Here is a 25,261-nt window from a genome sequence, read left to right as displayed (position 1 = left end):
ACAGTCATCAAATCCCCCAAAATGTGTTTTGACATTCGACGGGGCATTTATTTATTTCTTGTGAGAATTTCACCGAACTGCTCCGCGGCGCCCACAAGCCGCGCTCCTTCCTCCTCCTCCTCCTCCTCCGCCTAGTGCTCGTGCAGTGCTGACACACAGGTGATGACGTGTTTGTGAAATCCCCCGACGTCGTTTAGTGGTAAATTACTACCAGTACAGATATTTTTAGGATGAAAATAAAAGAAATAAGCCTCGCCACAGCTCCGTCACTTTCTACCCTGTCTCCTCCACCTGTCACTCACCTAATCAGTTCATTCAGTGCACCTGCTAGTCACAAACACTACTGAGACATCACATATAGCCGTGTTATGCTGTGTGGTGCCTGTAACCTAAACATGTGATGTAATGCAAGGTAACGGTCATTGGTAATTATATGCGGAGCCCGGATTAAAGATGCCTTAAAGACACTCAGCGCACTGAGTACATGTTCCCCCCGTTCGCCCTATAGTTGCTTAACGCATGCAATGGGCCTCAACAAGCAAAGTGTCAAACCGGTGAAATAAAGCAGAAGTCTAGTTCTGGATTAACCAGGGTTTAGTTTCCTTGAAATACTTGAGGGACTGGAGATGTTCTGGAGGCAGTAGGCTGCAGTAGTTATGGTCTTCCCCCGCGAGGAGTAAATGACCATTTGATAGATGTTCCCCCGAGACTGCTTATCACAGATCGTCATTTATGGTTCTTTCTTACCGTAAAGGACGAATCAGAAAGTACATAGAGTGGTAGATGTACACCAGAGCTTAACTCCAGCATAGAAAGTATCATACGTGCTGTCCTTTTCTTAGTCATTACATGGTATCAGCCAGATTCTAAATGTTATGCGCTTTGGTCCGGTGTTCCACCCTCTCTAGACCGTTCTTTCAGGCATCTTGAGATCAATGTTTTGGGGACGGGGTCCGTAAAGAGTCCCTAAAAAATGGCCTGGAAAAACGTTCAGATCTGGGCAGTATGATCAACTTTTTGGGACGTTTCCTAAATCATGTTGTCCTGAGCAACGGCACTCTGCGACGCACCAGCAGGATGCCGGCGCTTATCAGGGGCCCCCAGCCCCCTTCAGCCCCTCAGCTCCGCCCTGCTGTCAAACTACTGTTCACGAGCTCGTCAATGCACTTCCAGGTTGACGTCTCCCTGCTTAGTATGGTCTCAGCCAGTGTGCTACGGATGCTGACTGTTACAACTAATTGAAGCCGGGAACTCAGGGCCCCCTCACCATGTGATGCCGAGGGTGTAATGACCCGGTGGGTGAACGCATTTGAATGCAACTCACTCACGTTGACTCTTCAAAACTGTGGAGGTGGATTGTAGAAAACAATCACCTCACTGTTTCATAGGTAAGTATTGAGCGTTACTGTCACTGTGCAATGCAAGGGATCGCACAACGAGACGCAGTTGTGGCCTCCTGTGTGCGGCACACAGCAGACATATCAATTCATAAAAGGGTGACGGTATAATGAATTACAGACAAGACAAATCTCCCTCGAGAAAATCAATGTCTGTCATCGGAGTATTTTTGGTTGAGTTTCCTCGCTGTGACCACCTGAGAGCGGTCAAGGCTGACGATCGTCCATCTCAGCGTTTGTGTAACACGCATAATGGCACATGTGCTCATTCTGCATCAATTCCTTTGGATTGAATTTTTATTAAAAAATACATTTGAATATGAATGCAATATCCATACAGAAACATAAAATACATATATAGTTGTCTGACGCCATGCAGATAAACCTCAGATATAACTTATTAGAAAAAGTTATTGTCTTACAAAATTCTACTTAAATGCAATAGTTTACTTACAGTTTTCCCGTTTTGGAGTACAATAGCATGCAGTAGAGTCCTGACATCCAAACCACATAATGGAACAAGTGTGACGTTGGAAATGAAATGCATCACAATGTCCCAATCAACCAACCAGCTGTTTGTTACTCTGACATAAACAAATGACAATTGTTATCTGTGTTATTATCGTTTGTTCTCCATCCATTGTGCAAAGATGAGGGTGTGACTTAGCGATCAAGAAATGTTCTTTTGATAGCGAGAATATTAACTTTACAATATTGATTTAGTATATTTTGCACTGTGCATTCCAAAGAAAACGTCCAGCCAACTTTAACGTTTACAAGCTTCTGAAAGTGTGTTCAGACTGAGGCACATTCTGAGTAATCTTAGTTGTGTATCAAGTCAATTTTTCTTTATTTTTTTAGCCCAAAAATGGCAGCATTGCAGCAGCCGCATCATGTAGTGGATTGTAAAGCCCCAGAATGTGTCCCTTCTCTCCCGGAGCCCATCCTTTATCGGACCACTTCAACAGCCTTTAATAAAATAATGGCTTGAGGATTGCTGGATGGTGCGTGGTGGTTATTCTCCCAGAACGGATGCGTGTCCCTCCTCCATGTTTATTGTAACCAAGGGACGTCCAGTTTGCTGTGGTGGCCCAAGGCTATCATGGAGCTCCTGTCTCTGCAAGCGGGTTCTAATGGTTCCACGTCAGGCCTGTAAAGAAGAGGAGACCGTTATTATCGTGTTTACGGTGTTTCTGTCCCAGCAGCTCGGCCTGCGGCTGTGACAGACACATATTTCCCCTCATTGCGGCTCGTCAGCGCTGCAGGCGCCCGTTGCATGTGTCTCGGCAGGAGGGTGCGGTTGCTTCTAACGAGTCCTGGACGGGCCGGGGGGCAATCCTCCCCCTCCTCGAGGCATACCGTGACTCTCCAACCCCCCTCATGTTCTGCTGGGCCCATGCCAGCCCCCGGTCAGGATCCTGGGCCAACACCTCCCAACAGATACTGCTCCACCTCCCGAGAACCACCATCCGACACTCCTTTCTCATTCCATTCTGCATTTCCGTCATTCCTTCTTCTTCTCAAGAAAGCCAGGAAGTAGAGGCAGCGCCATTTCCATCTAGTATGTTTCGACATCCTTCCCAAAACAAGGTGTAATCTTTGATAGGAAAACTGATTTAAGGATTTTCAGTGTTCACCTCTTTGACAAATCTAGAGGAAATCACGATGCTTCTACTTTTCTTATCTTTTAACGTGGCAACAATCACAATTAATTGCATCATTTTCTTAATTGTTATAAGTAAAATGACATGATTATTTTAAAAAGTAGTACTTTCATTTGTGCAAACACTTTAAAGAAATAACAGCTTTTTAACAGCAGTATTTCCTTCAGTAGCAGCTAACATATTTATTGTAAATCTTAATTTAGTCATTAATGAAAAACCAAAGCAATCTGCTGCGGCATTATAACAAGTTTCCCCTCGCGATCATGACGTTACAAGCAAGTTAACATCTGCCCACGTTTCTTCTATTCAGAGAACAGCACAAACAGTCTATTCATATCTATTCATTTACAGTCCGCGAGTGTTTCTCACATGTAGAGCTGTGGGCAGGACCTCTCCAGGGAGGCAGAATTCAGGCGCAGCCGGCTTTGGTTCTTCACCTTAGTCTTCCTCACCAGGTCTTTGACTCGTCCCCATGTGCAGTTTTCGCTGAGCTGAACACAAGACAGAGACAGTTATAACAAACTGTGTGACTTGTGGAGCCCCACAGGTCTCCGTGACACCTTTTTCATTCCATTTTCTACTCATGCACTCCAGTTGGCCTCATGGGACTTCAGATGGAAACTTCCCTCCGTAAGAGATACCAAGAGAATGCGTAATGTGCTTTGTGCAGTCAGCCCGGTGTGGAGATGTGACTCACCCTTCGCTGGGGGATGGAGAGCGCCTCGGTGCTGTGGCTGAGGAAGGGCTCTTCCCCCTCGGTGTAACTCCTCCGGTACAAGCCCGTCTTCCACAGTTGGACGGGTGTCAAACCCGCACCGCTCATGTCTGAAACATCGTCCATCGCTCAGAGAGCTGGTCGCAGTGTGTGGGGGACCAGCAGCCATCGAAAGTGGCCAAGTTCACAGCATGTAATGCATCACTATTCTATCTCCAACTCTTTGAAAGCAGGCGATGCGAGTGGATACAGATCCATCGTAGTACCAGTCAGAGCTGTCTGCTTAGATTAGTGCTCTAAGACAAGGTTTCACATCCCCCGACAGCAGAAGGTTTCCTCCACACAGACGTGGTTCCAGCTCACTAAGGGAATAACGCCAAATACTGTGGCGCTCTGCAAGGACCACAGCACAAACACGCAGGCGTCGGGAAACCAGTTGACACGTGACAAAAGGGACACGTTCTTGTAATTGGGAAGAGAATTGGGTCATTTGGAGAAAAAAAGGTTATTTATTCTTCCTGTGCGGCTTGGTGCCCACGGCACCGGGACCCGGGTGGGGGGGGGACCACTGATGTGCAGCACTTTGCGTTGTTGAAAGGAAGGTACTATATGTCCTCTTCCTGTTTGTCAGCGAATGCCACATCACATCAATGTAAGCCTTCCTCCAAGTCCATGGAGAACTGAGATGCAACCTTCAGAAGAGGCTCTACCAGGAACCGCCACGTATTATCCGTTGGGAACTAAATTAACCCTGTATGGTTCTACTTCACCGTGGCCCAGTGAGAGCTATCAACCCTTATTGTACCTAATCTGCCCCCCCACCCCGTCCTGATTTCTTAACCTCTTCTCCAGATCCAGTTTCCTGACTTTGAGAGGAAGAACGAAGGCATTCCAGAGTCCACAGGACATCATATGTTCCTGTGGACTCTGAGCGGGATGCCGGGAATTCCGCCCCGTGTCCCACTTGAGTCATAATTTAATTTTCCCCTTAGGACCACCCAGCGGTCAGCCACCGTGACCTGCCACGAAAACAATAATGATAGCAGGAAACCTAAGCCCTACGAGAGCCTTCCAATAGCATACCTGGAGTAACTGATCCAATGGAGGAACACGTCAGGAAAACATTAATATGCAGTCGTGCACGTGTGTTTGTTTAGGGTGGATTCAGTGACCTCCAGAGAAAACGACTGTTTCGTGGTTGGGAAACAGTGTGCACCAAAGAACGAAGCCTAGTGCCTTTACTGAATTACAGTAAGTTGCATATAGAGAAGTTACTGGTAATAACTTCATCCCTGCAATTCCTGCTGCTGCTCGTTGGTTCCATCAATTCTGATCAGATGTGATCACGATGAACCCACCAAAGCAACATCTTGGGATCTGCAGTCCAACAAAGGTAAGTGAGGGGGGAACGCGCATTATTACACATCTACTAGACCAACCAACCCTCTCTAAATATTCATGGTTTGTACCATCAAACTCACACTTGTAGGACGGTTTTTCCAGCTCAGCACTTATTTGCATGTGTATGATAATATTCTCCAGTATTTCTGTATAATTTCCTTCCAGTAAGTAAAACACGTCATAACATTACCTCCTCGGGCTGGTAAGAGTGGAGGCCGGGTGACCTCGGGGATGGTGGACAGGTCAGAGAGGGTCCCACTGGGGGACGAGAAGTCACTTCTGGACTGTCTCTTCTGAATGTCCTGGAAAGACAAGCAGGCCGCTCCACAGCTGCAGTGATGCTGGAAAAAGTCCTGTTCAGAAAGATGGCCGAAAGAAGACACACACACATGTTTTTATTGTGTGTTTGTATGCAATGACTTCAAACAACAACATTTGTCACAAATATTGTTGTGTCATAAGATATTTTCTATCAGATCTCAGTGTAATCCTGAGTCTGAACATAATTAAAACCAAGGTACCTTTTTTACAACTATTTGTAAATGAGCGGCAAGAACAGGAGCGCTCACCGCTGCTGATGTCTGCTACACTGCTATTTTGTTCTAATGGACCAATCATTTCCTTAAAGTTAAATACATGTTAAACAGCGTGTTGCTGTTTTACACTCTATGACTCGGGTACCAAATGGTACAATACCAACAACTGAGTCATCCCAAAGCCTTTGGCTAATTGAGGTTCATGTCATGTGACTCGGAGAGCTACAGTATGACATCACCTCCAGGTGAATACTGTTTGATCATTGTAGATGTCACAGCTTCATCACGCAATCCCTGGTGTGACGCAAAACGTTCTCCTGTTGTTGAACAAAGGTTCCAATGGGAATTTAGAGGAAGCGCTAATCCAGCTACATATGCACGTTTCACTCCTGCCATCAATCCAGATAACGTCTCTCAGCTTTCTTACACATCAACTTTTATTTTTATTCCACAACTCATTATTTACATTCTTTTTATCCTCTGGGTTTAAAAAAAGGCCGGCAGTATGTTTACAAGGAAGCGTCTGAATGCAGAATTGGGTAGAAGGAGAAGCAAGAAAAAAAGAAATGTTTTTATGGCAGTCAAGATAGCAGCGAAGATAATAAAAACACAAATTCATGCATCATAAAATATTGGGTGTGGAAGTAATCTTCAAAATGGGACCAAACATTTTTATGGATCTCATCTTTTGAGCCACAACAAAAGACAGAATGTGGGATTTGTTGTGTTTAGCCAAGCTGAAGATCCTCAGCTCAAACCTCTTCTCACGCCATGCAAACCACTGCAAATCTGTCTGCGTGTCACCGTTCTTAAATAAGCAGCCTCGACATAGTTAGACTCATAACATACAATAACCAGGGCGGACACAGTGAGCAGGAAGTCCCTGAGACCACTTGGAGCCTTGAAAGAAACCTCTGATCAAAAACACATCAAACAAAACCCACCTACAGGTCTCACAAGAACCAAAACTGATAATCCACTTTCTATGAGTTATGTAATCAATAAAGAAATGAGATGTAATGCCAGTGTACAGCTGTTTTCAAATACATCAATGGAGTATTAACAATGCATGGATATTATTGTATTAAATGTAATGTGATCAGCAAATGCATGCATGTAATACGTAATATAACCATCTACATTGACTGAGAGACATTGAAAATCATTCAGTGTAATACCTCATTGCACCACTTTATCTATGGAAAACTCTAAATAACTAAGTCACCATGAACGCACCAGAAGACGTCACATGTGCTCAGAGGGGGGGACGCTGAACCCAATCATCATAATGTAAATGCTTTCCATGGATGACGGCTGTCGCTCTGGTCGAGTGCTTGATACTGAGTCACGTCCTGTTTTATTTTGCAGTTTCCTGCCTCTTGTGTTCCCGGGTCCGATCCACTTCCTGCCCTGGTGTGTTTTCCCCTGTGGTTGTGATTGTTTCCTGCCCAGTGTATTTAAAGCAGGTGTGTCCCTTGTCTCTGGTGGGTTCATTGAGTTGTCTGGTCAATGTTGGTGAGTCATCAGTGTGCGTCACAGTTGGTCCTAAATAAAGTATTTTTTTTCTTCTGCCTTTACCTGACAGAAAGTGAAGTGAACCCTGGGACACGACATGCGGGCAACAACAAAATAAAATGAGACCGTGACCAATGTGATGTTGAGGTTTGTGTTTTGTTCTCACGTTGTTGTAGTGAACTTATTGAAAGTCCACCAACCTCAGTCGTAAGATCATTATTTAAATGCCACACTAACCTGCTGACCAAAGATTCTAAATTGTCAATGATGCAAGCAAAGGATCTTTTTTTAGACCTTCCTTGTTTTTCTAATACACCTCTCTCTAAAACGCCCTCCAAATAGGAATAACACACACACACACACACACACACCTCTTTGGTCTTTGCCGTCCTGCTGTCCTTCTGAAGGCTGTAGATCTGCCGCTGCAGCTGGAGGTTGTTCTCCTGCAGGTGGCCGATCCTGGCGATGAGTTGGCAGATGTGATCCAGGTAATCCAGGCCCGAGCCCGGAGGGTTGGAACTCGCTTGCTGTGCCTGGACAAACAGGAGTACGATTGTTGCATTATGCTGTTGGGACGGAGACGCCTCTGAGGCCATGAAGGGCCGCGGGGACGTCCCCTCCTTGAGCCACGGAAATACACCCAGAAATATCGTCCCACAGGTTGCGGGTCTATGGAGTAGTTTAAAAATATAAATGTGTAACATGCGAGTGAGCCAATGAGTGTCCTCAAATGGTACGGCCATAAGCTTGTCTCTACAGGCGCCATCTTAACAGCGTGGCGTGGCGCGTGCGACCGCCATCACCACTCGCTACCAATAGCACAGAAAAAGGATTTTGTGTTAGACACAAAAGAATCAAAGGGTTAACGTAATATCCATTCAATGGCTTCTTTTTGTTGAGCCTTCTACTTAGCTAGCAGGCCTTTAGTCTATTCGGGATGAGGAAGGGAATTCCTTCCCGGAGATGACCCTCACTTCCTCCGGGGTAGCTGATGATGAGGGGGGGGGTGTAACCGGAATCCGTTCGTGCTGAGACGGGCACGCCATCGGGGCTACAGCTGATCTTATCCGCGGCCCCACAGGGACCGCCGGGGTGATCTGAAGCTGGGAAACAGGACGGGGAACTTGCAATGCCCACTTTTGTGTGCGCTGCTTCATTTCAGAGTGCAAACAAACACGCGCACACGCCCTGCTCCACTTCCTCCCAGTTAAAGGGAACGCAACGTCTCGCTCATGGACCTGGCCGAGGTCACTAATGGCCGTGTCCGATCGGGAATCCCATTTATCCCGCTAGTAGGACGATAGTGAGCGGAGGAATATATGTGTGTTTAGTGTTCATCCGAGGCCCATTTAAAGGCTGCAGGGATATCTGAAGCCTAAACACCAAGATCGATGGTGTGCAGCAGCTTTCTGCTGTCCTGATGTCATTGGTGAGCTCATTCCACCGTTTAGGAGCCAGGATCACAGGCCGGGTGCGTTTAGCTCTCTGCGAGGGAGCAACAGACCAGTATATTCTCAGCTGACTCGTCTCCTCCCAGTTTGTAATGCAAAACCAAAACACCTTCCAGTGGGATCTGATAATTAGCAGTAAACACAAACTACAGTGTTTTCATTTGGTCATCAAAGGTTCTGCACTGGAAGATCTGGACTTGGCACTGAGACAAATTCTCGGGTTCACTCAAATCAACGCGATCCATCCTCTGAGGACCTCGCATGGACACTGGATGTCACAAGAAATCACGCAGAATTCTATCTTGTCAGACTTCAAGTGACCAGGTTGGTTTCTCTTTTTCTGACTCGCTTTGCAAAGGAGTTGATTGAAAGGTGGTTCTGATCGCCTGTGGAGATGCTTGAGTCTCGATCAGGTGACAGACTGTGGGATTGTGGGTGGGGGCCAAAGCTCCGAGCGCTCTTTGCGGACCCACGTTCCGTCGGCTCGGACCGCTACGAGAGCCACAGAACCAGAGAAGTGTCTCATGTATTGGGACGCTGCCTTGGTCTCCGCGTGGCTGAAGAAGCGAGACCGTCTGTTCACGTGGGATGAACGTTCATGAAGGAGGGAGCTTTTTATTGACGGGCAGTTGGTTGACTCGCCGTCCAACATTCAAACCAGGAGCATTAGGCAATGAGTCGTGCACACGGAGGCCGTCTCCCACGTCCTCGCCGCCCCTCGAGGCTTCCCTGCACATGACAGTGTTGGAAAGGAATGAAGCTCCAGATGTGCAGAGCACCCAGACAGGGAGGAAGACACGAGCCGTGTCTTTCACCACGCGGACAGCGCGTCCTCCTCACGTCCTCCTCACGTCCCCGCTGCACACGGGACTGAGTGAGCTGGACTCGTCCTTCTGTCCACTGACTTTGATGTGCTTTTGTCTTCTCTTTTTGAACGTTCCTGTCACAGCGTCCCTGATGAGCACAGTTACTGAAGGAGAACCTCGTTCCTGCAGAATGTGGAGCTGTTTCAGAAGATTTTGCTTCTATTAAATGCAGCTTTGGATTATTAAGCACATTCTTGTAATAACATGACATGTGATCATATGTGTATTATTTATATAAATTACTAAAGAGTGCTGACAAGAAACAACGTCCCTGGGTTTTTTATTGGTAACCTTCAATGTGTTGGTATGACACACACACACACACACACACACACACACACACACACACTTCCTGTGTAATACAATATTACAGAGTAAAACGGGCCCAATCAATACTTTTGTTCAATAAGTATGAACATGTACACAAACTGCTCTGTCCTCAGTCTGTCATCCACACCGCCGGAGGAGGACAGAGGACAGAGGACAGAGGCTGTTTGTTTTATTTGCATGTTAGATGTTGTTTTTATCAAGTGTGTGTTTATTGTGACTGCAGTAAACAGTAAAGAGTTATTTTCAACATTTACTTGTATCTAACTAATAGTAAATAACTTCAAATACTGTCCTCAATTGATTTGTTCTTAAGCTTCATATTCATGGAAGATGATTCAGTAATGATGAAAAGCATCAATTAGAGTTGCTCCTAGTTGTAATGAAATGAAGTGATACTCTCGATCAGTGGCACTGGGAGGTGTAGGAGACGACAGATATGCACTCATGGAATGTCAGACCTCTGAACTGTGTATTCATGAATATTCATGTAATTACATGTTATGTTATTGTAAAATCTGACTCATAGAGAAAGTGTCCATCTGGAGAACAGAAGGACCAAAGAGCCCCATTGAGCAGGGGCCGGGCTGGTGATGGGCTGCCTGTCAGCTGAGCCACCGACACACCCCACTGGCTGCCCATCAAAGGGCCTTTATCTGGGTGAATACGTCAGATCTGATGCATCCAGGTGCTCCGCTCAGACCGGGGGGGGGGGCAGGCGGCCCAGATGAGAAGGTGCTGCATGACATGCAAGACATGCAAGTCGGCCTGCCGGCCGCCATGTGGACACGACCTGGTCTCAGGGGGGTTTGAGACGGGGAGGACGACTACAAAGGTTCCCAGATGATCAATTGTTTTCAGCGAAGCGGGCGGAGAGACACACGGTGGACAAGCAGGGACGCCGGCACACTGACTAAAGGCTTTTCAACGTTGTAAACGTTTGCACGACTCCGCTTAGCAGAGGGACAAATGTCGCTGATTCACATTTGACACTAATACAAGAAGATCCATTAAACTGTCCAGCATCCTCAAAGAATTCAAAGCTGCACTTTGAACAGTACGTCCCACTGATAATGTCTTCACTCTTCATTAAACAATTGGCTGAAGTGATGATAATTCTTACACTATGAATTAATAGTTAGTCTTACTATAGAAGAAAAAGCTTAATCAGAGACGGATTTATCAGTGAAATACACTCCAATTAGACGCATGATTCTCTTAATAACCTTTGCATAGAGTAGAGCACATTTAGTCAGCAGAGGAATTTTGCTAAAAAGTAAAATAGTATTATATTGAACTAACTGCTTGAACGTAATGCTATTGTACATACACTACACGGTATTAATATATGTATATGTGGGCATAATATGAAGTATATCATATTTTAAAAGTACAGTACACAGCATAATTGTGATGTGTGCTGTATATTGACTGTACTTACTACCATAGAAATGACAAAGAAGTGTCTCAGCTGCTCAGCAGCTTCACTTCATGTAGCATCAAACTGGTAGAAACGCAATGAACAATAATAATGATTAATAATGAAAGTCTTCAAAAATCACATTCTCTTCGCAGCTTTAAACTTTGATGTGATTATCTTCCTCCCCACGTGCTTAAATCAGCGGGATGAATTCTGAGGCCGAGCTGACAGATGTGCCGATCAAACAGCCCATTATGACTGTGCAGCTTGCACAGCTGTCAGCTGCTGGCGTCCTGAATGAGAGCAGGAGGAGTTGTCTCTGGCCGGGACATGAAGGGAACGTGCTCCTGAAGGTTCTTGCCTTCAGTTGCGCTCTGGTCAGGTCAAAGCGCCGGGACTCCTTCGCTCCTCCATTACATGCAGGATGTTTAGGAGGAGGCTCTTATTCTCACAGGAGGCGTCTGGTCTGACGCGAATGCAGCAGTTCAGTAACAAACCAATGGGACACAAGTTAAGCTTTTACTCCACAACCAGCAGACTTTAATTTCATTGGAATGCTGCAAATATTGCATTACATTTGACATTTTTGATGATAATATTAAAAGATGACTCTGGAGAAAACGATACGCGGATACAAATAATTTGACACGGTCAACCACCAGATCCTTATTTCCTCCCTTCAAGAACTTGGTGTCACAGGCTCTGCTCTCTCCCTTCTCTCGTCCTACATCGATGGCCGCACCTACCGGGTAACCTGGCGAGGATCTGTGTCGGAACCGTGTCCTCTTACTACTGGAGTTCCTCAGGGTTCCGTGCTGGGTCCCCTCCTGTTTTCGCTTTACACCAACTCTCTTGGCGCTGTCATTCGCTCGCATGGCTTCTCTTACCACAGCTATGCCGATGACACCCAACTAATTCTCTCCTTCCCTCGCTCGGACACCCAGGTGGCGGCTCGGATCTCTGCCTGTCTAACTGACATCTCTCAGTGGATGTCCGCCCACCATCTGAAAATCAACCCCGACAAGACTGAACTACTTCTCTTTCCCGGAAAAGATTCGCTTACCCAGGACCTGACAGTCAACTTTGGAAACTCTGTGCTAACGCCCACTTCGACTGCTAAGAACCTCGGCGTCACACTCGACAACCAACTCTCCCTGACTCCCAACATCACTGCAACAACGCGATCCTGTAGATACACGCTCTACAACATCAGGAGAATACGTCCCCTTCTCACTCAGAAGGCAGCGCAGGTAATGATTCAGGCTCTTGTCATCTCCCGCCTGGACTACTGCAACTCCCTCCTGGCAGGTCTCCCTGCCACCGCCATTCGACCTCTGCAGCTCATTCAGAATGCAGCAGCTCGACTGGTCTTCAACCTTCCGAAATTCTCCCACACTACTCCACTCCTCCGCTCTCTTCACTGGCTACCGGTGGCCGCCCGCATCCAGTTCAAAACACTGGTGCTCACGTACCATGCTGTGAATGGATCGGGTCCAGCTTACATCCAGGACATGGTCAAACCCTACATCCCAACCCGCACTCTCCGCTCTGCATCTGCAAAACTACTCGTCCCTCCCTCACTGAGAGCAAAACACTCGACTAGGTCTCGACTCTTCGCTGTCCTTGCGCCGAAATGGTGGAACGCGCTCTCTGAAGACATCAGGACCGCAGAGAGCCTTCACATCTTCCGCCGCAAACTAAAGACACACCTCTTCAGACTCTACCTCGACTAAAGACTAACAAATTGCAGCACTTAAATTGTACTTGTGACGTCACTCATCTATAGCAAATTGTAAATTCGCTTATTTGAGGAAATTGCACTTTCTTGTTTCTTGTTCTCCTGAGTTTGTACCCTATGGTTGAATGCACTTATTGTACGTCGCTTTGGATAAAAGCGTCAGCTAAATGACATGTAATGTAATGTAAAATAAAAACTATATATAACTACAACATGTACAGCTTCCTTTATTTTGTAGAAGGCACTTTCAAATCAAAAGTGTTATTGTGTTGTAAGATTATTATGAATATCTGACAGCTGGTGCTGTTATTGCACATTTTATTGCACAGCTGTTGTTTGACTGATATGACGATTGCTAAAAAGATTGTACACACACACACACACACACACACACACACACACACACACACACACACACACACACACACACAGAGCAGCGGGGGTCACACGGCGGCTTGATGTTGCCACAGTTTGAACCTTGACCTCCTTACCTCACTCAGTCTGCAGCATTGGTCCATGTAGTCCTCCAGGCTGTCTCTGGTCTCACGGCTCCGCCGAGGCGCCGGCTCGCAGTGGCTGCCGTCTCCTCGGAAGCAGGTCCTCTCGGTTACGGCGCAGGTTTCCTCAAGCTGTCCCGGCATGTCCTCGTCTCTCTCAGGGCTGGCTCCCGACCCCCCGCTCTGGTCCCCGTCCACCTCCTCACCTGCGCGCCGCTCTGCACCCACGGCTGAACTGAGCTCCTCTGAGTGTATGAAACCGTCGTCCAGAGCACCCGCTGCTGCACTCGCACCATCGTCCGCTGAGCCCGGCGCCTGTTTGCTCTCCGGGAGCTGCGTGAGTGGCACCAGGTCATCGGGGGCGGCGCCGGCGTCGGAGTTCCGGTTGCAGGAGGACTCTCGGCTGTGGACAGTGAAGCTCTGCTCAGAGCTCGTCGGGGTGGACGGAGAGTCCGCGCCGCTGGGCAGCTCCACTCCAGAGTCCTCCGACTCAAACTTGTACGACCTCGTCAGCCGAGAGTCCGAGGCCGGGTGCCGTGAGACGGACTCCGTCTGAAGCCGGCCCGGCTCGTCAACGCGGTGGGAACGTACTTCAGAGGGTTTGCTGGGGTCACAGACGTCCTGCTCCGAAACGGACACAGTTGAGATGGTGGAGGCCGAGTCGTCGGCCGTCGGAAGCATCTTGTGGATGTTGCTGAAGAGCTTCATTTTGGTCAGAACAACCTCTCTGTCCAGAACCGCGTCTCTGTCTCCTTTCCCTGTTCAACAGAAGAGGAAACGTGTGTTCATCTAAGAAGCCTCCTCTCAACACTTTGTTTAGTTTAGGTTCAGGTTTAGGTTCAGGTTTAGGTTCAGGTTTAGGTTTAGGTTCAGGTTTAGGTTTAGGTCGAGGCACACAGGGCGGTTTCGGGTCAAATAACTACTTGATCGAGGTCAGTGAGCTTGTCTGGGTTAAGATTTCTAAGTATTCGCTGGCAGTATAAAACATGGATGTTTAGCCGCTGCAGGTCTCGCGTGAACTAAAGGACAGAACCAGCTGAGCTTCTTGGGAAAACAGCGTTCCTCCTCTGCAAACCTGGTCCGTTCGTTTTCACACAGTGTGAAAGGTCACCGGCGCGCGTCCAAAGGAAACAAAGGACCTTGAAATACTTGAGGTGAAGCCAAAGGTCAAGCTCAGGGCGGCCTGAGTGCCAAAAAGTCAAATGACGTAGCATTTGACTTTTTGGACAGGGATTTGATCAGCAGGACTGGATCCGGATCATTTGCATCATCAAACCAGCTGCTGGGAGGCGTTTCTGTGATGCTGCATTGATGGACTGTGAAATGTGTCTGTGTCCCCTGCAAGCTCTCGGTGAGACACGAAGCTTCATACAGAGCGTAGATGTGTCCCCGGGGAAACGCAGAGGCTGGGATTAAGCTCAGGTGTTATGCTTGTTATAATGAGACTGCAGCTCAGCTTTATCAAACCTCAACAATAAAGGAGGCGGGCGACTTCCTGCAGCATGAAGTGGAGATCTCGCCCGGCCAAATACCAGATTAGAAGTTCTTTGAAGTGGTAAATCCAAGGCTTTTATCCTCTCTGAGGGGAACTCGGGGGGGGGGGGTTGGAATGGAAGTCCTCGGTGTGTTGGAAGTAGAACTGGATCATGTTTGTGTCACAGGGTTCTGATGTTGTGATTCTGAAGGGTGGAGGCCTCAGATGAATGAAGAATGACTCCTGAGTGATGAGTTGGAAACAGGATGTCAGCTGATTGGGACCGACCGGGTTTCCAAACTCGTTTTCTAAATGTTAAACGCGTCAAAATGAGAAATATCTTCAGACCAGGTTGCTTTTGATGAAATTACAAACATGAAATGGATGAGAAAAGGAATCTCAGGTCTCTATGCCGAAGGCGTTAATCAGAAAACCAAAGAGCAACACGCCCACATTTCTTTGGCCACGTTTTCCTGGAAAATGAAATGTTTTTGTAACTGTGATGTTGAAAAGGAGCAGCGCTGCCAAAAGAATGCTGATCTCGTTAATTCCAACCAGACGTCAGTCGCGGGGATAATATCCCGTCCTATCGCGCTCATGTTAAGTGTGTAAGTGTTGGGAAAATGTAGAGACTCATTTTAAGGGCAAATCAAGCTGCTGGCAGTAGACTTCATGGAATGCATCATCGATTAATAGTTCATAATAATGAATATCAGTAGTAAAAACAAGCCCAACGAGTATCCAGTTGATCTATGCGTGTATATACACGTGTGTGTAGATGACCATGTAGAACTGGGAGTTTGAATGTGTGTGTGTGTGTGTGTGTGTGTGTGTGTGTGTGTGTGTGTGTGTGTGTGTGTGTGTGTGTGTGTGTGTGAATCTGTGTGTAGGCGGAACAATCAACTGAAGCAGTGAAACACGGAACATCCAGAAGTTTCTTTGCTTCGTGGAACCGAAAACCCTGATACATGTGATCCTATCCTGAAAATGATGTCACAGCTGGAACAGACTGGCATGTGATTGGAGCTTTACACCAGTCACACATCTGTCCGTCTTGGCACATTGCCTCCTTATCTTTTCTTGTCTCTCTCGCTCGGTTATGAAGCTACGGAGGTTACGGACAGACAGTTGGTCAGGGAACAGATTTCTGCTATTTCAACACGTAACCATATTCCTAAAATATAAACTGGCTAAATTGGCTCTAGTAATATTCCATATAGGTAATATATCAAATATAACTTATGCACAGACACATTTATGTTGAAAAGCAGTCTGTCATTTCTAAGCTGATTTGGGGACTTTCTTAAGCTGAATGATGAATTCTTTAATTTGAATATAAACGTTGGATTTTAAAGCATTATGTGTGGCTTTAAATCAATTGCTTAAGAAACCTAAAATACTAAAATAGCTGATGCAGCTGATTTAATAAAATAGCCACCAATTTGAGTAGAAATACTCTGAACTAAAGACTCAAGGTCTTACTGTACAGTCAAAGTGGAGACTGTAAACTGAGGGGAGACAGACAGACGTATCCAGTCTCCAGCTGCAGCTCCGGATTCGCTCATAATTGGCTGGATGTACATGACAGTATGCAGGCAGTATCATATATATATATATATATGTATATATATATACAAATGTTAAATAATGTTCATATTTGAAAGAAAGTACTTTTTTTTGTACATTTTCCAGAAGTTGAAAATAGTTGCAAGCATGAAGGTGGAACACAGCTCACAGCCAACCTCACATCTCGCCTGTTAGTTGACAGAAACGTTCTTCCTAAGTGCAGTGAGTCGAATTAGCCGAGGGGACACGGAGCACAACGCTCCCACATCGCGCAGTCTCATTCCGTATCATCCCGACTCCAACACATCCAAACAAATAAAAATACACCAAATATCATGTCAACCCATCCGACTGCTGTGAACATAAATGACGGGGAGTCATCTTTCTCAATCAGCACAAGGACGCCGTCTATTTTCAGCTGCTTCACACTTTATTTCCAAGAAATGTGGAAAGTCAAGAAACATTAGACGAGAATGTGAGCGCTCCGAAATTCATTCAATTACGGACACGAGCTGAATTACAACAGGTGGTTTGTCTGAGAATCGTTTTGTTTAACTTAACTTCTTACGTAAGTTTCTTCGTGCCTGTCGGTTGCAAGCAGATAATACGAAGCGGAGCAGGTTGCCTTTAATTATACAGTGAGGTCACGCAGCCAGCTGTAACCTGACTTCTTTTCCTGAAATCCCCTCTAAGCAACCCCCATCAGCCTGACAGGTGTCGGCCCCCCAACCAGCTCCCAAACAACACAAACACATATTCTATCCTGTAATTGCCCACACGGGCTGACGCAGCTTATTTACACCCTCTGTGCCTCAACTTATGATTACAGGCCGTTCCCCGCCCGTCTTAAAGCCTCTTTTCTGCCATAAAGCGTCCCGGAGACATTCCCATCGTGTCCACCTCGCCTTCCAGGCAGGCCAGCGCTGTTGTTTAGGTCTAAGATTTCGGGTCCAAAGGGGGTTAAGTGGCGGCTCTGCTGGCCTCCCTAATGGACACCAGGAGAACAAAGCTCTGAGCGCAGGACACACAATCACCTGCACTAACATGCACGCTAACACACACTCACATGCACGCTCACACGCACTCACATGCACGCTCACACGCACTAACATGCACGCTAACACACAATCACCTGCACTAACATGCACGCTAACACACACTCACATGCACGCTCACACGCACTCACATGCACGCTAACACACACTCACATGCACTAACATGCACGCTCACACGCACTCACATGCACTAACATGCACGCTCACATGCACTAACATGCACGCTAACACACACTCACATGCACTAACATGCACGCTCACACGCACTCACATGCACGCTCACACGCACTCACATGCACTAACATGCACGCTCACACGCACTCACATGCACGCTCACACGCACTCACATGCACTCACATGCACTAACATGCACGCTCACACGCACTCACATACACGCTAACACACACTCACATGCACTAACATGCACGCTCACACGCACTCACATGCACGCTCACATGCACTCACATGCACTAACATGCACGCTCACACGCACTCACATGCACGCTCACATGCACTCACATGCACTAACATGCACGCTCACACGCACTCACATGCACGCTCACACGCACTCACACGCACTCACATGCACTAACATGCACGCTCACACGCACTCACATACACGCTAACACACACTCACATGCACTAACATACACGCTCACACGCACTAACATGCACTAACATGCACGCTCACACACACTCACACGCACTAACATGCACGCTCACACGCACTCACATGCACGCTCACACGCACTCACATGCACTAACATACACGCTCACACGCACTCACACGCACTAACATGCATTAACATGCACGCTCACACGCACTCACATGCACTCACATTCACTAACATGCACGCTCACACGCACTCACACGCCATAACCAGGGCTAACCCTCCAACATGCACGCTCACATGCACTAACATGCACGCTCACACGCACTCACACTCTCACGCACTAACGTGCACGCTCACACGCACTAACGTGCACTGAGTAGCAGGTGGTCGGCTGTGTAAACGCAGAGAGGAGACGGTGTGATGTGAGACTACACACTTCTTCTCTGTAGCTTTACAAAGATGATGAAGTATTAATGATCCGGACAACGTGAATTCCCTTTAGAGGTTTTAGGGTTTTATCAAAAGCTTTCAGTTCAAAATACTGTTACCCCTTGAAATATGTCACGGAGGTATGTGCTTCACCCTGAGAAGACCCTTTTCTGCAAGGCTGCCTTACAATGCGGGACATGGATTTTAGGAGGCAACGCCTGGAGCTAAACGGCTCGCCCGGTTGGCCTTTCAGCTCCTGAGCGCAGGAGGTCACAAACAGGCTGTGACAAGAACGTTGTTTTCATAGTGCGGGTGGGTTACGGCTCAGTCCGGCCCCTGGGGGCCCTCTGGGTGGTCAGCGGTCAAAAGTCATCGCTGGTGTGCTCGGGCTTTTTGGTGGAAGAGTGTTTTTAAAAATGAAAACATTTGAATCTCAGATATTTTGAGGTTACGTCAATGCTGATTCATTTTTTTGGCTTGTTAATAATGAGGAAGGGAAAAAGATAATGACCAAACTTCAAACCTTTTAACTCATGCCAGTGTTGGGATTGGGTGGTTTCCTTTTTAATTCTGTATTTCTCAGCCTCTTGTGTCCTGTTTTTATTTCACTTCCTTCCTTTGTATGTTTTCCCGCCTGTGTGATTTTCTGCTCCGCCCTCGTTTTATCTTTTCCTCTGCACCTCCGAGTGTATTTAGACCCCGTATCTCGCTGTCACGTCCTCTCTGTCCATCCTAACCTGCTCACTTGGCTCCCCAGTGGGTTTCCCCCATGAATATTTCCCTGGTTATATTATATTTTTGTTTGCTCCCCAGTCGTACTCTTGTTTTAAGACCTTTTCTGAGTGCGGTTGTTGTAAACTTTGTAACTTATTCACTGGTCCATATCTCATGCGTACGAGTCACTCTCTGGTTCATCACACAACTCATAATAAACTTCCTCCCTTACATTCTTTGTGAGAATCCAGGTTTTATGAAACTACTACGTTCAGACCAGAGGCAATATCGCCAATTGTCACCAATCGATACGTTTTGAACATCCTCCGAATACAAGAAATAATTACTTTTTATTGCCAGACTGTGAGGGAATTGCAGCCTTTTAATTTTATTATGAAGATTTTTATTAAAATACATTGGACATTTTAATCGACTTTATGCTCCACACATCGTGCACATCCACCCTGGTTTTGTGCGGCTCTATTGTTTAACGTAGTTGAAATATTTCCTTCCATTGTGTATAAAATACTTGGAGCTGATTGAAACAACAAGTATCTTATAATATCTACGAACGCTGTGATCCTGTTAAAAGAAATGTGGTTACTAAGTGTTCCTGTTTGTACTTTTGAGTTGCTGGATGAAACAAACCAGGTAAAATCACTTGTGTGCATTAAATGTTGTGTCTAGCTTGCAAGCCAAGGTGGCGGCCATGTTGGATTGGTAATGTACAAGAAAAGCAGTTCAATAACTGTTTTGGGTGGAACTTCAACTTTCTTGATTTGCAAAATATATTTTCTTTTAAATTGATGATTCAAATTCCGGGTTCTCCAAAGACATCCTGTGGTCATCGGGTTAATTGGTGACTCCAAATATGGGATAAGCAGCATAGGCTTAGTGTGTGTTTGCGTGTATTGTCTGAACGCTGGTGATTCCACTGAAACATTCGGAAGCAGTATCGTTGTCTTGTGCCCTTTCAGGAGCTTCAACGTGTGAGATAAGGTAGGACATACCGATGCACCCCCACCGACGTTCACCATGGGAAAGTGTTCCCCCGGACGCGTCTCTCAACACCAGCTGTGATGTCTGCTCTGTTTCCACCTCTCTTGGCCGTGGCGTCATCAACCTCCAGGATGATGCCCAGACTGCCTCTTTATCAAAGCTAATGGCTCCCCCCCGACCCAGAAACCATTAAGATAAGGCAAGAATGTGCAGGAGCATTGTAACTCAAGTCAAATCTCTTTTGACTAATTTTTTGTGTTTGACTCTGCATCCTTCCCAAATATAAGACGTATGGGGTTTAAGTAGCCAATATCCCCATCAAGACACTCAGCTGTGGAGGCTTTGACTGACAGCCAGTCAATTTGGTTATTGTGAAACGAATGCAAGGACTTCTGGGTAAAAGGAGACGAATGTGAACATATCAGTTCCACTTGTTAAATACACAGCGTAAGGAAACTTACCACGTGCACCGAAATAGGATCTTCAACTGCTGTAATTGACTATTAAGCGCCAACGTCGTCACTCACAGGCCAGCGAGAACGGTAACTGGCCTCTACTTGCATGAGAAAGGAATATGGTCAGATAATTCATGGGATCATCTCGCGCTGAATGTAGAGTCATAACAGTTTTAGTTAATCTCCAGTTTCCAAGCTCAAAAGTAACTTAGTCTCCAGAATTCCAGCCAAAGCTGCAGGGAGTGAAATATGTCTTTAAACGCCCCCTTTGTCCCTGATTTACACTCAGGTGGACTTGGCAATTTTAAAAATGCACCTGAACTAAAATGCTAACGGATGGACCCTCCCTTCAGGGGGCGGTGGAGGACATAACATACGCACCAAAGAATAAGAATTACGCCCCTGAGCAAATCTCTTGACCTGCTATTTCCACCACTGCATAAACACACTGGTTGTGTCACACATTTGCATCTTCATGTCCAAACATCTGTCGTCATTGCAGAACTACGCTGCCTCCGTGTTGCATGTCTCATTAAACACGGGACACCAGATTCCAGGAATTCTCTTCCGTTACAGTTGTGAGATCACACAGTTGCAGCCACACACTGTCCACAATGGTCCTCTTCTTCCTGCGCTGAGTAGCATGCAAACAATGGGGCCGATATCTCCCCCTCAACAAGTAAACGCGTCGACGTTGCAGCTGGGCAGATGTGTGGATGAGCTGAATGCGGCTCATGGAATGCAGGGCAACCCGACACCGAGGTTAGAAGGGAAAGGGGATAATGAGCGTGATGAAGAATGAAGACGGCTCTCTGCAGCTTAAAACCTCTTTGCTTCGGAGTGGACCGTATGCTACGCGCTGTGACACGCATGCGCAGAGTGTCACAATCTCAATCCTCATCTCAATCCCACGCAGAAGGAACACCGTCGGCACTCGTGGTTCTCCAATTAGCCGGCGGTGTGAGGCGTCTGCGACGGGTGCCAGAGCGCGCCTGCTGCTCGGGAAGCATCCATCAGGTGTCACAGTAACATCACACGTCTGTATGAGAAATTATTCATTTAATGAAATATTCTTTTATAATATCATATTCTTTAATTAAAGAGCAGGTCTTTTTGAAAACCACCGGCCTCTTGTGCCACCGCAACGCCCCTGCTGCACCTGCAGCGTCTGTATTTACCACCAGTAGTCATTTCGGTCCCAATGATCTCACCACCCTGATAACAATCAGAGTAGATACACGTTACAGGTATGACGTTAAGTAACTACTAGCTCCACATACAAGGCTTCCTTCAGTGGAGCAGTAACATACACAACTCCTGCTGCTCTGGCGGTTTTCTGTCACGCTCACACATGGAGCCGTCCTGCAGCCGCCTCAATGAGCTCCAGTCATCTTCTGATGGAGGAGGCCTTGTTACTGGAGTAACCGCACCAGACACAGACACTAAAGCCCCCGTTTTCATTGAAATCCTGTCTTTAAATGAAATGAAACATTTTATGATGCGGTACCAGATGAAGACTTGGGTGTTAAAAGTTTATTGCCCTTAAAAAAGAAGAGTGAATTAACTGTGAATCCAATTGTACTTTGATTAAAGCCATATGGTGGAGCCAGTGTCTTCACACTGTCCTCTGCTCACTGAGACAAATGGCCTGATCAAGGGGACCTACCTTTCCTCCAAGGAGCCAGGAGGGAGAAGGACTTCTGCCAGCTGATGACCAGCCCAGGCTTCTTCCTCTTCACGCTCATCCTCCCGCAACAATCCCCGAGGTTGAGGCCAAAGCAAGTGAAGGAAAAAGCAGCGGCTCCTGCTCACAGATTCCGCATCCCGTTTCTCCACAGGCTCCCCGCGGGTTCTGCTGAAAAGCCGCCCGCTGACGGGCAGCAGAGCGGGACCATGATCCCGGGTCTCCTCGCCTGAAGGATCGTGGTCGCGGGGACGTGTAGCGCAGCGCGGAGAGGTCGCGGTGGGGGCGGGGCGCGGCGCGGTGGGGGCGGGGACCGCGAGGAAAGGGGGAGGAGTCACGGGGCGAGCGGTCCGCCCCGGTGCAGCATCCCGTCTGCCTTCACAACATTCACCTCAGCATCTCATTGGTGCTGATACGCGTGGGGAAACCACGCGTGTCTGAAGCACTTTGGATTGAGTCATTTCTTCTTTACAAATCTATTTTGTGCCGTTTTCCCCGAAACATTTAACGCAGTTGCGTTGAAGTTGAATGTTTGACTGTCCTGGCGCTTCGGACCACACAGCGGGGTCTCCAGGGGATGGAGCTTGTTCTGTGACAATGGTTGTGTCGCAATGGCAGTGGGCTTCATGGAGCACAAAACAAAGTGGAGGAGAAACTGATGCCACATTACAGCGAATTAATTAAGCTGCACCGATTAATGATGTTTGAATGCAAAAACCTTCAAAACAGTTCAAATGTTGTGCAAAAAATGTAAAATAACCAAGAATATACACAAATGACTGCTGTGAAACATGTTTTCTTTTGCTCGCTATAACAATGATCTATAAAATGTATTTTTGATATTATTTAAACACAGCTTTTAAAGGGAACAATTTCCTCAATTCTCTTTTTCTTATGCATAAGAGCCAAATATCAACTGTACACTAGAAACACTGAGAAAGCGAACATCGTGCTTCCTGCCAAATCCCCGCTAGAAATACAAGCTGCGCTGAGCGTTTATCAGCCTTCTCTCTGTCTCTGTCTCTCTGTCTCTGTCTCTCTGTCTCTGTCTCTCTGTCTCCGCCAGATGTGGGAGGCATTGACGAACCGTATCATTGATTCTTTGGAGATTCTTGAGAGAGGAGGGGAAAGCAACGCTGTCTTTCCTTAACTCCCACAAGCCAGGAAATATGCATCAGATGATGTAATAAATGTCACGCTAATGTTATTATTACAAACCTGAAAAAAACGTGTGTCTGAACATCTGTCTTCCACCAGCAGACTGTATCGTATTTCTACAAGTTGTTATTTCAATATCAAATTCTTTCCATATATTGTTGGAAACTTTATCACCTTGTTTTCCTTCCCCAGCTAACGAAACGGTCACGGGATCAAGGCCTGACCCAGTGTCATGGAACCCAAACACCATACCCGTCTGCCTCGTGACCTCACTCCTCAGCTAACTTTAGTCATACAGATTAGCTTCTTCTGGAGGAAAGTAAAGCTAAGTAAAGAAAGTAAAGCTAAAGCGGGTTAACAGTTGGCCACACACTGTTCTAGTAGCAGCAGGGGGCGATGCGCGCAGCTCCGGCACCACGCACATCTGGATGTAGGAGCCATCAGGCGCGAGCGGACTGACTACTACCCCCCATCCCAGCTGGGCACGTGGTAAGATGCAGTGTGTGCTTAAGACATCAGTATGATAACAGCCTCTGCATGTTATATCACCTCATTTTATTTTGTATTGTGGCAGCAGAATTAAGCACATTAAATCAATAAATGGGGGGAAAACAAGTGCTGAAAAAATAAATAGTGAAAAATGTCTTGCTCAGCACGTTGGGGGTCATTTGAGATATTGTGTTATTATATACATCAATAACCACATTAAATTAATAGTGATACATTAAGCTGAATCATTTTTAGCATATGAGGTTTTATTCATATCTGGGTTTCAGACTCATAATAACTAAATAATCGTTGATAACACATTTGCACATGACTCCTTTAACAGGCCTCCGGGACTGAGGAATGAAGTGAACAGGTTTCAAAGACCCCTCGAATGAATTCATCTAGTTCAGCTGTGATAAAAGCTGCGCGGCTTCTAGATGACAGAGCTTCATGTCTCTGTGCATCCCGTGTGCACCGGGAGGCAGACGTGGTGCCGAATGAGGCGACGGTGAGCGCGTCACAGTAACAGGGACGACATACGAGCGCGTTGCGGTCACATTATCTCTCGATTGCAGGCAATGACATCAGAAGTCGTCGTTGGTCTGGTTGTGTGAAACTCTCACAGACTGTTACTAATGTGTTTACAGAACGAAATGAATTTATTCTGCACACGGCTTGTACAGAAGCTACAAAGCAGTCCGTGAATATGAGATATGACTTGAAAGATACTTACATTCCCACCTCGGCATTTTGGAGATCGGTTTGTGGCTTTTTTCTGGTTAAACGCGTCGTTTTGGGGATTTTCAGAGTTAATTTAGTTTGTATGTCTTCGGCGGTTTCAGAGAAACAGCGCTTAGGGCATCGGAGTGTTCAATTCAATCGCTTTCCATACAGCAAATATTCCCCAACATCACAGCCATGTCTAACTAACTATGAGTAGGTCCCAACAGGTGTATTAACGTCCGTTTGTGGTCAATAACTCCAATAATCCAATAGAAAGAAAGTTAATTTGAATGACATCCAAAAGATATTTATTGGCAGTTTTCAAATTGAACCGGATGAGTGATAAATAATCCATAATCTAATGATAAATGCAT

General features: G+C 46.5%; 1 protein-coding gene across 1 annotated transcript; it reads right to left on the bottom strand.

The window, feature by feature from the left end:
- Positions 1-1,679: 1,679 nt before the first annotated feature.
- Positions 1,680-22,804, bottom strand: LOC120820985 (uncharacterized). Its single transcript, XM_040179296.2, has 7 exons — positions 22,500-22,804; positions 13,522-14,285; positions 7,600-7,761; positions 5,368-5,530; positions 3,759-3,886; positions 3,431-3,552; positions 1,680-2,547 (listed from the first exon to the last, which is right to left on the bottom strand). Exons 1-7 carry the CDS (start codon positions 22,576-22,578, stop codon positions 2,451-2,453), a joined length of 1,515 nt encoding a protein of 504 aa, XP_040035230.2. The 5' UTR covers positions 22,579-22,804; the 3' UTR covers positions 1,680-2,450.
- Between the last annotated feature and the right edge of the window lie 2,457 nt (positions 22,805-25,261).

Source organism: Gasterosteus aculeatus, chromosome 6, assembly GCF_964276395.1.
Source record: "Gasterosteus aculeatus chromosome 6, fGasAcu3.hap1.1, whole genome shotgun sequence".
NCBI lineage: Eukaryota > Metazoa > Chordata > Actinopteri > Perciformes > Gasterosteidae > Gasterosteus > Gasterosteus aculeatus.
The sequence above is the reverse complement of the archived record's forward strand: the minus strand, read 5'-3'. Positions and strand labels throughout refer to the sequence as shown.

Excerpts from the sequence above, each read along its gene's own strand:
- LOC120820985 (XM_040179296.2), bottom strand. The coding sequence starts at position 22,578 with ATGAGCGTGAAGAGGAAGAAGCCTGGGCTGGTCATCAGCTGGCAGAAG. Across the intron at positions 5,531-7,599 it reads GGACGGCAAAGACCAAAGAG|GACTTTTTCCAGCATCACTG; the intron begins GTGTGTGTGTGT and ends CTTTCTGAACAG. Across the intron at positions 3,887-5,367 it reads ACTCTTACCAGCCCGAGGAG|ACATGAGCGGTGCGGGTTTG; the intron begins GTAATGTTATGA and ends ACGATGTTTCAG.